The sequence below is a fragment of the Pyrus communis genome, chromosome 14 (genome assembly GCF_041283825.1).
Source record: "Pyrus communis isolate YQ-2024b chromosome 14, ASM4128382v1, whole genome shotgun sequence".
Classification (NCBI taxonomy): Eukaryota; Viridiplantae; Streptophyta; class Magnoliopsida; order Rosales; family Rosaceae; genus Pyrus; species Pyrus communis.
The window spans coordinates 2,548,308-2,562,500 of NC_142578.1; the positions used below are offsets into that span (position 1 = coordinate 2,548,308).

Below are 14,193 nucleotides of genomic sequence, written 5' to 3' on the forward strand. Positions count from 1 at the left end.
TTTGCTAAAATACCGAATCTGGATGATCGGAAGTCCACATCACAACATCCTGGAAAATTGATGCATGACTCTGTTAAAACCATAACAATTTTGCCCCACACTACATTTTCTGATGTGAGTTTTGAACCATAACAATTAATCTGGTCTCTAGATATCTACGTACTTATTCGTGTTACCAACGTTCTAGACATGTCACATGACAACGACTCATAACCATCTATGGGGGCATCTATGAAAATGGCAGTCACACCATGATCCCTAATTGTTCATCGCAAGCTTCGTAAATATGTAATTTCGATAAGCAGTAACTAATAAATCACCAACAATCACGTTGCAGAAACATACAACAGAAAAATAATAGCAATAATGCACAACTCCTTCGGCAAACCAATCGGTATAGCAGTACACACAAGAAAAATGTTTCATATTCTCAGAGAGCCTTTCAGTTTTCTCTTCACTTATGCCTCCACAACTTCACAAGCTCGCATAACTTCAATCCCACGCAACCTCCAAAACTACTGCATTCGTGTTTTTTCAGATATGTACAGAAATCGTAACTATATGTTTTTGGTATATCAGACTGCATCTTCTGTGTCTGTTTCCGATGCCATGGATTTGGTATCCTGAAGCGAAATCACAGTCTCGAAAGCACCAACCAAGGCCTTGACTTTACTCTTCCTGGACTCAACAAGCCTACTGGCAGTCTCTTCAATCACATTATTCAACAACTTCTGCACATCCTTCCTTCCTGTCACACCTTGGTGTCTCAACACAACTTTCTCAGGACTCGTTTTAGTACTACCATTCAACCCACTATCACCGGCCGCTTTCCTCCTCAAGCTCTTCCTTTGTGAACCTTCCACATCTCGTTTGAAGCTTCTCGGAACAACTTTCTCGCTTTTGAATTTACCACCATTTGACTGGCTGCCATCAACTTGAATCCTCCCAAGGCTTCGCCTTTTGATAACAGCACCATTTGACTGGCTGCCATCAACTACTTTCCACCAGGGGCTTAACCTTTGGAATACATCACCAATTGACTGGCTGTCGCATACTTCTTTCCTCCCGGCGCTTCCCCCTATGACACCACCCTTACCATTTTGGGACTCCCCTGCCAATCTTACTCGCCTGAATTTGAGTCTCCTTGTAGTATTGATCTCAGGCTTAATGTCAAGCACCCTTCCTCTCCTGAATGTCAGCTTTCGGGCTGAGCTGTTTTTACTTTCAGAGCTAAGTATCTCAGACTTTCGAGGCCTAGTACTCTTCCCCACCTTCAAATTTGCTCTTTGATTGCCAGTTTTCATTGCTTTGCGTTGAGAGGTGGCGCCATTTTCTTTTTTATGAGTGGACTTGGCTGGGGATGCAGACACGGATGATGATGATAAGGATGACGATGAAGATAAAGGTCTTCGAGTACTACACCTCAAGCCTTTGTTTTTAGGGGATGGAACAGTAGGTGAACGACCATAACCTCCATTTGCAGTGCGTTTCAAGTTTTTCTTCATAGAGGATGTAGGTGCTCGAGTGGTACCAACTCCCTTCCTAGCTTGTCTCGAGCTTTTGACTTCCGAGGATTGATGTGATGACGATGATAACTCAGGGGCATCGGCACCATTTGGAGTTGGTTCGACAGTACTATTCTCAGTATTAGACTCGATGACATACAAAATGTTTTCTGGAACATCCTTATTGCAGGGTCCCTCAGGTTCAACTTTTCGGGGACCATTTTGATCTTTCATATGAGACAACCCTTTAAGGTTCTTAAAGCTTCCAGCATTTTCATTGGAGACTCTCTTGACGGGGTGTTTGTAAGTCAAAGAAACAGTTTCAGGCTCTAACATCTTTTTCTCAACCAATACAGGAGTCCTTGGCGGTTTGCTTCTGTTTTTTCTATTGACACTGCTGCTCGAACCTTCAGGTATTTCCTTGCCTTTTCTAGTTCCACTCTTTCCTTGATTACTTGAACCTTGTCCTGTGCAAGAAGATGACTCTACTTGCTCACGCTTCACCTTTGAACCGATGGAACCTTCTGTAGAAACTTCAATCTCCTTAATGGGAGTTAAAACTGTTTTTGAAGAGACATTTTCTTTCCTTTTTGATGATAAAACTCTTTTCTCCATGACACCAGAATGATTAAGTTTCCGTGCTTTAGAATCTGGAGAAGGATTAGGTTTGACTGTTGATATCACTTTTGAATCGGTGGAATCTTCAGCAGAAACATCTATATCCTTATAGGAAGGTGAAACTCTTTTCTGCGTGGCAATAGAATTCTGGGACTCGGAATCTGGAGAAGGCTTAGAATTGATTGTCGATGTCACCTCCGAATTGCTCAGGCTTGGGTCTGATCCTGGGAAAGAAGATTGATCTAACTGCTCAGCTTTCATCTTCGAATCAATCAACTCTTCCATACAAATGGCTATTTCCTTGGGAGATGAAACTTTCTTTGAAGAAGCGGTTTCTTTCTTGGTAGATGATGAACCTTTTTTCTCCATGACGACAGAGTTATTAAGTTTCCAGGTTTGGGAATGTGGATCAGACCTCGATCCAGTTGTGGATATCGCCTTTGAATTTCTCAGGCTTAAAGCCGGTTCTGGGAGAGAAGATGGCTCTGATTGCACACGCTTCACCTTCAAACTGGAGGAATCTTCCATAGAAACATCAATATCCTTGGAAAAGGATGGAACCTTTTCTGCAGAAACAATTTCCTTCTTCCTCAATGACAAAACTGATTTCTCTGTGATGGCAGAATTGTCAAGCTTCTTGGTGCCGGAATCAGAAGGCTTTTGATTTGTAGTGGACATCTGTTTCCTCTCTGTTGCCGATTTTCGCATTGCGGCAGTTGCATTTTCTTCAGAAGCATTTCTCACTCCATATTTGCAATAATCATGGCAGGAACCTGTTGGAGCTCTGAGATATCGGGACTGAATCCTTCTACCACCCTTTGGTTCCATTTCAAGTGGGATCCACAGAACAGAGTTCCTGCTGGTATCCCCAGCATTTGGTTCCATTTTCTGTGGGACCGCTGGCATAGAGTTCCTTCCGATACCACCGCCATTGGGTTCTAATTCCTGTGGGATCACTCTGATAGAGTTCCTTCTACCATCACCACCATTAGGCTCCATTTCCTGTGGGATCACTGGGATAGAGGTCCTTTTGATGTCAGCAGGAGGATCTACTTTATCAATGGAGCTTCTTCTGATATCACAGGCATTAGACTCCATTTCCTGTAGGTTCTCTAGGATAGACTTGCTTCTGATGTTTCCACCCTCAGGCTCCTTTTTCTGTGGGATCTCTAGGATAGAGTTCTGTTTGATAGCACCGCCATCGGGTTCTATTTCCCGCGCGACAGTTGCAATAAAGTTCCTATCATCATCGCTGAGATCCATGTCCTGCGGGACCAGTGGGATAGAGTTTCTTTCGGTAGAAGAAGAATCAACATTTCCAATAGAGCTCCTTCTGATGTCACCACCATTGGGCTCTATGTCCTGTGGAATCCCTACGACCAAATTACCTATGACCGAATTACCTCCAACATCACCACCCTTGGGATCCATTTCCTGTGGGATCACTGGGATAGAGCTCCTTTTGATATGAGGAGGATCAACATTTCCGATAGAGCTCCTTCTGCTATCACTGCCATTGGGCTCTATGTCCTGTGGAACCCCTAGGACAAAGTTACCTCCGACATCACCACCCTTGAGATCCATTTCCGGTGGGATTTCAGGGATGGAATCCCTTCTGATATTACTGCCAACGTCACCCCAATTGGACTCTGGTTCTTGTGGGATCGAATTATTTTTGGCCTTGTCACCACGAAGGTCCAGGACTTGTAGGATCACTGGGATACCGATGTTCTCTACTTCCATTATGAAGAAGACGACATAGCAAACTGACAACCCTGTAAAGTATTATAATTTCCCAAGAAAGAGTGAGTGAGATAACGCTCGCAATAGTTCCAGAGAACAAAAAAAATGCTGATTTCATATTGTATCATGAACAGAAACAAAAGCTTGCAAAAGAATTTAGAGATTACATTCTCAAAGCTTTAACATTTATGGTGAGCCTTTTTAAACTTTGACAGTCCCTAATTGTCTCTTTCTTTCTTTTCCCATTCTTGGATTCGGGTTTTATCCTTTTTAGTACTCCTAAGAACTTGTCACTGCCACATTGCCTAAAACTTATCGAACACCAGATAATCGAACATTCAACCTCCTAATTCAGATGGGATGCCCTTCAGATACCTCATGCATCAACTTGTGACATTCTACGATCAACGTACCATTTGTGCACCCAAATTCTAATCTGTAAAATCCTAGTTGCTACTTGTTAGGATCAAAGTAGCAGCATCTCACACGCTCTAAGAAGATTAATTCAACTTTCATTGCACAAAATGCTTAACACAACCTCATGCGAGCATTTCGAAAGATTTCAAATCACCCTATTAAATTGTTAAGCAAAGTAAACACACCACCTAACAGCTAATACAAAGAGCAAGAGGTCTAATGCAGATATGTAAGACATAGACATACCATGATTGGTCTCCTCCGAGAATTAGTCTCGATTATTGAGCTTGTTGTTCAAAACCTGAAAAACCATACAAAAAAGGTACAATCAAGATGAATGCAAAACCATCTATGATCTGCATTTGCAAACATCAATACCAAAACAAGAACAACGTATCTCATACATCACCAAACCGTCGAAATGATAACGGTAAACACAACCAATTCAATTTTTTTCTTTGACACAAGCGATATTCTACACTAATTCATCAAACCACGGAGATGGGGATTCGAACTTGGGTGCAGAGACATGGATTCAAAATTTTCTCATTAAAGATGCGAAGAAAGCATATTTATGATGAGATATCGAACATTTAGGAAAACAGAGACTAGCCCATTTGCAGTTTTCACACAATCATTCATTTCATACAAAAACAAACATAAAAAGTCCATATTTTCACATCAACCATGAAACTAAAATCACAAAACCCATCTGCAATCCGGTACAAAAAATCACATTCCGTGGCGGAAAAAAAAAATCCAAAACTTGAACAAAGCATCAAAGATCGAACCTTTTTCTTGTGTATCTTCCTATCCCTCTTCTCGATTACAAGAGGAGAAAAGACCGCAAAAGGGAGCTGCACAAAATTGGTCGTCCCTTACAAAAAGTAGCGATTTATTCGTCGTCGTTGGCTCTGTGAGGATGAGAATGCGCGTTTGTTTTGGTGGCGGGTCGGCTGCCTCTTTTTGGCTGGAAAGAGAGAAAGCAGAGGTGGAGGAGAGTGAGAGAGTGAGAGAGAGAGGGAAAATGGCGGGTCCTAACGGTCCCAACGACCGAATTTACCTTCCGTTTTTAGTTCTTTTCTTAATTTTTGGCCTGGGTGTCTATTGAATATAATTTGTTATAATTGGGGTTCTTTTTATTTTTATTTTATTTTTATTTTTATTTTTTATTTATTTATTTTTTTTAAGCAAAGGTAGGATATTTTATATCAAATTCATCTAAGTTGTGAGGATAAACACGAAATTTCAAATGCATGAACGAAGCTCAATTTAAATAGAATACAAGGAAGTGGACAACTTATCACCAAAGAAATAATTTTGACACTCCAAAATCACTTCAAATAGCTTCACAAAGGGAAATTTGGAGTGTCAAAAATCAACCCCTTATTTCATAAGCCTTAATTTATTAGGGAAATTGTAATCACTCGATATAAATTTAAATTACTATAGCTACTTAATCACTAATTGAAATTACTAAAATCCGTTTTGGATTGATGGGGAAATTATAGGTCCGGAACGAGGTTATGGAAGCAGCAATCGTTGGTACGAACCCTATCAAGCTCCGGTTGTAGTGGACTGAGCAAGTGATATGGTAATTTTTTTTATTTGAAAAGGGGACTAACTAATGGTTTTGTCACGGCAGTTTATTTTTTCGAGAGTTGAAAAGACTCACAGATGCTCTCCCTGACCATCATCTTGCGATTCATCAGCATGTGCGATTCACCACACAAGTTGAGATTGTACATTCCTTATATACACGGCTGCTCTTATTTTAGACCATTTAATTAATTAGTCGTTAAGTAATTAAGTTTCATGTTACATGATTTAGAAGTTCTACGTCAAATGCTTAGAGATATATATACACTATGAGTTTGCAACTTAAAGCGAATTGATAAATATTGTTGACGTTCAAAATTTGCAATTTCACAAATTAAAATGTTAAACTTTTGTGGGCTTAAGTTATGGGCTGAAATGAAATGGACACCAAAATTTAAGTGATTCACCCATTAAAATTAGGTTACATCCACTGTGTTGCTCGGATTCTATTGATTACAAGAGTAAGATTAGCAGTCGGCTAATACAAGACTAAAGTTAACAGTCAGCCAATACAGGAGGTTTCGACCCCTTTATATAGACCCTCAATGATCAACCTCTCACCCTTTATATAGACCCTCAATACAGAAGGTTCCGACCCCTTCATAATGTGAGCCTAAAAGTGCCAAACATTAACATATATATTATTTTCTTTACTTTTCAATCTGACGAGAACACAGTCTGGTACACCAAATGTCATAATAGGAGCAGTTAGATCTTAGAAAAAAAAAATTGACAACTTATATTATGAGACTTGGTGTACTCAGTTGGATTTTCAGCAAACTACAAAAATTTCTAAGTGACATGTGGGGTATCCTAAAAATTGAACAATTGTAAAAGGTCTATCTCTCAACCTTTTCTATAATGTTACTAGACTTGGAAACCCTGCAGCTAGCTCGAACATATTGAACTTTTTCGTAACGAAAACTTAGACGTAGCTCATGCCCAGCGGCGTGCTGCCCTGATATACACAAGTAGAGATTGGCATAAAAATCGTGAAATCGAATTGAACCGCGAAAAATTTTGTTGAAAAAAAGAAAGAAATTAACTTAGGTTCAAGAACCGAATTGAACCATTCATACCGGTTTCGTTTATGGTTTTTATGTTGGTGGAACCGCTCGAAACCTAACTGAATTGTTAATATAAATAATTAATTGAATTTTGAAATTTTTGTGAATTTTGACTGTTTGATCATGCTTCTCAATAAGAGTGCTTTTAGTCTTTCGTTTCCATAATGTTAAATTAGTAAACCAAAATTGGTATGGTAAGCTAAATTTGTTAGTTATGTGAATTAATTATTGACATGATAACATTTATGCTTTGTAAAGTTTTGGTAGCGATTTAACTTCTAAATCTTCTTCTATTGTAGTTCATAATTCTTTTATGATTGGTCATGCATGTTATTCATCATTTCATTGTGTGATTTAATTACTATAAAAATTCTTTGACTTTTTTATGTACTCTAAATTGCAAGATTAAAATGATTTAGTATTCAGAGCCATAAACAGTTATGAACCGAACCAAAACAGTCATGAATCGGAGAATCATAAGAATTTGGCAAAGACTTATGGCTCTAAAATATGATTCAATGAATCGGAGAATCATAAGAATTTGGCAAAGACTTATGGCTCCAAAATATGATTCTTCATCGGAATTCAATATCAGAATTTTGAATGACAACATATCACACACATGTTTAGAACACCAAAAAGACTAAATTGAATAGCTCTTAAGTGTTTTATACATTGTAGAGAGACTCAGATCCTCACTTGGTATGAGCTGGAACAGCCTTCAATTTCTTTCCACGTTCAATAGCTTTCTTGACCATATTCTGCTCCTCCTTGTTATCTGGGTGAAAGCTCATTGCCTTTCCTTTCCACAGACTAGCCTCTTTCAGAAGTTTCACAGCCTTGACATCATCTCCTATCTCTGCATAAAGTGGATTGTCATGGTTGAAAGTTGGAGCAGTGTTCTCCATGACCTCTCTGCGCTTCACTTCTACTGAACGTTGGGAATTAGGCATTTTCTGGATTTTGTAGGCACGGTACCAATTTTTCATGCGTTTCCATTCAACGAGAACACCATCCATCAGCTTTCTGATCTTGCCCATGTGATCTTGCATGCAATTACATGATAGCATGTAAGTCGATCCATCGATCTATACATATATAATATGGAGAGCATCGATCGTTTCTAGGAATGAATTAACAAAGAAATGTAGTCATTTATACACAGAGGAAGGAACATAAAAGGTAAAAAGAGAGATTGATAAACGTATCAGACGTGAAGCTATCTCTGTACGTAGCTCTCCCCCTTCCTTACTCTCTCTATAGCGCTCTCTCTCTCCTCTGTAGCCAATTTCACTTGGAAAGGGATCCTCTCCGAATTCCTTCCACCTAATCTTTCTCATTAAACAATTCGAACCCTTGAAATTTGATCCAACGACTACAGGTCCACTCTAAAAATTATAATAACTTCAGTTGTTTGATCAAATTTCAAAGATCCGAATTATTTGATGAGGAGGATTAGGTGGAAGGGATCCTATCCCTTTCCAAGTGAAATTGGCTACAGAGGAGAGAGAGAAAGAGCGCTATAGAGAGAGCAAGGAAGGGAGAAAGCTACGCATAGAGATAGCTTCACGTCTGGTACGTTCATTGATCTCTCTTTTTACCTTTTCTGTTCCTTCCTCTGTGTATGTATGACTACATTTCTCTGTTAATTCATTTCTAGAAACGATCGATGCTCTCCGTATTATATATGTATAGATCGATGGATCGACTTACATGTTTTCATGTAATTGCATGCAAGATCACATGGGCAAGATCAGAAAGCTGATGGATGGTGTTCTCGTTGAATGGAAACGCAAGAAAAATTGGTACCGTGCCTACAAAATCCAGAAAATGCCTAATTCCCAACGTTCAGTAGAAGTGAAGCGCAGAGAGGTCATGGAGAACACTGCTCCAACTTTCAACCATGACAATCCACTTTATGCAGAGATAGGAGATGATGTCAAGGCTGCGAAACTTCTGAAAGAGGCTAGTCTGTGGAAAGGAAAGGCAATGAGCTTTCACCCAGATAACAAGGAGGAGCAGAATATGGTCAAGAAAGCTATTGAACGTGAAAAGAAATTGAAGGCTGTTCCAGCTCATACCAAGTGAGGATCTGAGTCTCTCTACAATGTATAAAACACTTAAGAGCCATTCAATTTAGTCTTTTTGGTGTTCTAAACATGTGTGTGATATGTTGTCATTCAAAATTCTGATATTGAATTCCGATGAAGAATCATATTTTGGAGCCATAAGTCTTTGCCAAATTCTTATGATTCTCCGATTCATTGAATCATATTTTAGAGCCATAAGTCTTTGCCAAATTCTTATGATTCTCCGATTTGTGACTGTTTCGGTTCGGTTCATACCTGTTTGTGGCTCTGAATACTAAATCATTTTAATCTTGCAATTTAGAGTACATAAAAAAATCAAAGAATTTTTATAGTAATTAAATCACACAATGAAATGATGAATAACATGCATGACCAATCATAAAAGGCTTTTCAAAAGTCCATATTTTGCTCAATTTCGGCCTCAAGATTTAGATTTCCTCTAAAATAACCTTGCAAATATTATTTGTTTGAATGTGGTTCAATATTCTAACGAATTAGGGTGTTGGTTGGGTTTATACCAATGCAATCCAAGTCAGAGAAAACATAAACCTTACCCCTCATAAAAGTACGCATGAATCATTCTTTCCGAAATGCTTATTGCAATTGGGTTTTGATCATCTTTTTAGTTCAACCCAAAATACAAATGCCTTCAGCCTTGGTTCATGGGTATGCTAGCAGTGGTTGGTTGCTATAGTTGTTTCCTATAATCTTTAAAGAGGAGAGATTCGAACTTCAGTACGAGAAAACATGCACCGAGTGTCATAACTTACGTGTAATTTTCTTAATTAGGTAACGCGAGACATTTAGATTCAAGAAAGAAATCCAACATCTGACGTATCCTAATAACTAATCAATCCTCATCACTTGGATGATGTTAACATTCTAGCAAAAGCAATTTCAGAATAAAGTTACATACTATGATTACAAAAACTATAAGTGACACTGATATTAACCAGGGTAGGTAAAACATTTCCCAAATGAATAACCTACTTAACCTCACTTCCACGCTCCAATTTTCATTCCTTTGAAGTTTTTTCTCCATGATTCAATTCAAGAGCAGGTAAAATTTTTGTACAAACTGTATACAATTGTCCGTAGATTACTTTCGCAGTCGGTGAAGTTTGCTGAATGATAAATTTGTGGAGGCATGATTTTGAAAGCAAGCTATGATTCAAGAGCTTGTCTTCATGGTAAAGGTCAGATTACAGAACGAGTGCATTTTTCTCTCACCACTCTACTTATTATTTTTTATGAGTTAAAATTTGAAGACCCGTGTCTATTCACTACAAAAATCTTGAAATTTAAATTTATTCAACAATGATAAATAAGGTGGTAAGCATCTTTGCATAAACAAATAAGGCCTTTGCTATAATTAGTGCCTAAACCTCACCAAATTCGACATAAAATATTGATCATTAATAGTTTTAATAAAATATGGGACAAAAATAGTACATTAATAGTGGCGGAGTCAGAGTTCTATTATGAGGGAGAGCCTGTGACATCCCACATCGCCCAAGGGAGTGATCCTTATATGTATATTCCCATCCCTACCTAGCACGAGGCCTTTTGGGAGCTCACTGGCTTCGGGTTCCATAGGAACTCCGAAGTTAAGCGAGAAGGGGGCTAGAGCACTTCCAGGATGGGTGACCCACTGGGAAGTTGCTTGTGAGTTCCCAAAAACAAAACCGTGAGGGAATGGTAAGCCCAAAGCGGACAATATCGTGCTACGGTGGTGGAGCGGGCTCGGGAAGTGGTCTGCCCCGGGCCGGGATGTGACAGAGCCTTCCAAATACGTGCGGAAAAAAAATTGAACTCATTACATGAGGAGTCAAAGTAATTTTCACAAATTGAAGGACCTATTAAATTTAATAGAGAGAATCAAAAGAATTGGGCAAGACAACTTAGTGGGGTCGTGGAGAGCAGAGTAACCACTAATTTTTTTTAAAAAGAACATACCAAAAAATTACGTGTTACGTAAGAGGGCAAAAAGGAAGTCCGCAAATAATCAATAATTAGGTTAATTTAGAGTTAATATTAAAATCCTTTTTCAAACTCCCATCTACAAACTCACCATTTCATTAAACTACAAAAATAAAACAACAAAATTGTTAGAACTAGAAAAAGACGACGTAGTTCGACTCATGACTCAACTTCTTCACAAGGAACAATTCATCTTCCTCATGTCTCATGGCAATTGAAGGCTTGGGGCTGCTGGAAAATTTCATATACCGTATCAAGATGGGCCTATGATCCTTTAGTGGCTCCGTCCCTGACATGAATGTTATATACGTGTATAATATATCTGCAAATTTGGTCTTGTTATAACCGCACGAAAAAATGAAAATATTTAAAAAAAATACATGCATGCGTGTATTGTAAGCAAATCTGGCCTACGTTTGCTCTTCATGTCAATGCCTCTTGCAATTAGGTTGGGGAACTGTTTGGTTTTCAAGTTGTATTGCTCGAGCATTGCATTTCTTTTCAATTCAATAATAATAATAATATATGCAGACAACGTTTTATTGAATGACTGAAATTAGTCATGCTTATGCATCATGATGCTTGTTCAATCTCCATCAACTCTCCTCCCTTAACAACTAACTAGGGCTGGTTCGGTTGGGATACCGAACCAAAACTAGTATCCCGAATCTCAATCCGAAAATTTTCAGGACGAAACTTTGAAGACCAATCCCAAATCAAACTTTCGGGATTTTGGGACAAATCGGAAATCCTAAATTGAAGGAATGCCTGTTATGTACTAGAAGAAGAAAAAGAAGAAACAAAGCAGAAGAGCAAAAAGAAGAAACAAAACATACAACGAAACAAGTACAAGATGTGCAGAGCTGATTAGGGCACTGTTCATGGTAATTTAACACGTTAACCCTAAACCCATCTACGAAAACAAGGTTTCTCCAAACAAACTAAACGAGAAGAGAAACAGGGCTCAATTTGTGATAGCAGGATGGCACAAGCGACATGGACAAAAATGATCCTAAAAGGTCTTCGCAAACATTTCGCAGACCTCAATCCGGAAAAGAGAAAAACATCAGGAGACAGAACGGAGCCATTTGCGTGTGAAAAAACTTATAACCATGTGTTAAAAGGATTCTTTTGGCAAATGCTTTTACATCTGTGACAACTGCATCTGCAAATGCAAACCTTTTGAAGCTGAAGAAACAAAGTGGTAAGTTAAGAGCAACATCACCTGCTAATTCAAATGTGTATGACAAAAATGAATTTTATTAAATGAACAGAATTACAGAACTATGGTACAGGCTGTATTACAGAATATAAAGGGATATCACCATGAAAACTTTAGCAACTTTTGGCAAAAGCTCTCAGTGGATGCACCGCATTTCAGATGCTTTAGCCAATATGTGATCTGGACTGTAAAGATATGGACCACCAATCTATGTTCTAACTCTCTCGCTTAACCTTGGGCTCTCTAGTTATGAAATTGAACATAAATACGAAGAGTGTTGCAGGGATTTAAACACGGAGATCTTCCACTCTAAGACCATTCGAACCCTAAATTAAATTTCAAACCCTAAATGAATTCCAAAATTTACCTGATTTGGGGGAGAATCGGTGCACAGTGAGGGATGAGAAGTTGAGAGAGAGAGAGAGAGAGAATCGCGAGAGAGAGCGGTGGCCGTGGCTCTGTGTGGAGAAGGAAGGCTCCAGCCGCTCCACAGTGAGGGATGAGAAGTCGAAAGAGAGATATCAGATTAGAGAGAAATCGGCGAGGATGACTGGATGAGAGAGCAGGTTGAGCGGTGAGGTGAGTTTGACAGAGAGAGTGAGTGACTGAGTGAGGGTTTTATTTGGATTCAACGGTTGTTACAATTCTAAATATATATTTAAAATTAAATAATATATATATTTTTTATTTCAGTTCGGGATTAGCATACGAATGAAAATGTAAGACCGATTCCAGTACCGAAATTTCGGGATCGGTTCGGGATTGGATACCGAAATTTTCGGGATTTTTGGTTTGGGTTTTTTCGGTTTAGTTTGGAATTTTCAGTATTTTTTTGCACTCCTATCCAAAAATATCTAATTTTGGCATAACCAGGATCTTCGGGGTTGATCAAACTCAAGCAAACACAAATAGAATTGTCGGAACATAGTAAGGTTCTCCCTTTTCTTCCTTTCTTTTCACACAGCCGCCTCTTCTTTGCATTATCTGTACTAATGAATTTGTCAAATTTTCCCATCTCAACTTGTAGTGGTTATATGTCTTCCGAGTATGCAATGCACGGGCAATTTTCTGTCAAATCCAATCTGTATAATTTCGGTGTTTTAGTGCTAGAATTATCAGTGGCAAGAATAACAATAACTTCTTTTAGACTGATGCAGCTGAGAACCTCGCAAGCCATGTAAGCTTAAAATGAAAAGTGCAGTGTTCTGTTCTCCTGCATTGACATAGCATCATGAGTTAAACTATTGAGTTTTATGCAAGCTTGGAAGTTATGGAGAGACAGGACATCTTTGGAATTGTTGGATCCATGTCTGAGAGACTCTTATTTAAGGACTAAAGTAATCAGATGTATCCACATTGGCTTACTTGGTGTTTAGGAAGATTCGGTTGACAGGCCTACAATGCAATCAGTAGTTCTCATGCTCAATAGCTACTTTATCAATCTGACATTACCTAAACAACCGACATTTTTCCTTCAAAGCAGAGCAGTGCGGAACACGTCAAAGATAATGCTAGAGTCTGATCAATCTATCAGCAAGTCATCTTCGTCCGTCTATGAAGGATCTATCATTGAATTATACCCTAGATAGCATGCATAAATAAGGCCTTTGGATCTATTGTAATATATGTTTATCAACCTACTGCTTTGCAATTCATGGATTAGAATTTTATATATACATGTGAGCAGCGGCGGATCCAGAATTATAAATGGGTAAAAGCATTTAATGTTTTTTTTAAACCTCAATATCCAAGTATTCATAAACCATAATATTTAGGATTATAATGTAAAAGTTACTTGAAATTTGAGGAATGAAAATATGGCTTGGTGGCAAAATGGCCGCATGTGGTGGCGGGGTTGGGGGGTTAGGGTGGCTCAGTGGCTGTGCAATTTGGGAGTCGATATGACAGTGATTTCGCTTCTTTTTTGGAGGGGAGTAATCGGGGGTGGGTGT

The 14,193-nt window shown here is 38.7% G+C and overlaps 1 protein-coding gene and 1 long non-coding RNA gene across 2 annotated transcripts; both read right to left on the minus strand.

Annotated features, from left to right (window-relative positions):
• Window positions 1-292: 292 nt before the first annotated feature.
• Window positions 293-5,436, minus strand: LOC137713599 (uncharacterized). Its single transcript, XM_068452922.2, has 3 exons — window positions 5,075-5,436; window positions 4,530-4,584; window positions 293-3,898 (listed from the first exon to the last, which is right to left on the minus strand). Exon 3 carries the CDS (start codon window positions 3,864-3,866, stop codon window positions 576-578), a length of 3,291 nt encoding a protein of 1,096 aa, XP_068309023.2. The 5' UTR covers window positions 3,867-3,898; window positions 4,530-4,584; window positions 5,075-5,436; the 3' UTR covers window positions 293-575.
• A 5,615-nt stretch (window positions 5,437-11,051) lies between these two features.
• On the minus strand, window positions 11,052-12,845 carry LOC148691078 (uncharacterized). Its single transcript, XR_015955917.1, has 2 exons — window positions 12,609-12,845; window positions 11,052-11,308 (listed from the first exon to the last, which is right to left on the minus strand). It is a non-coding gene; the product is annotated as an uncharacterized LOC148691078 (long non-coding RNA).
• Between the last annotated feature and the right edge of the window lie 1,348 nt (window positions 12,846-14,193).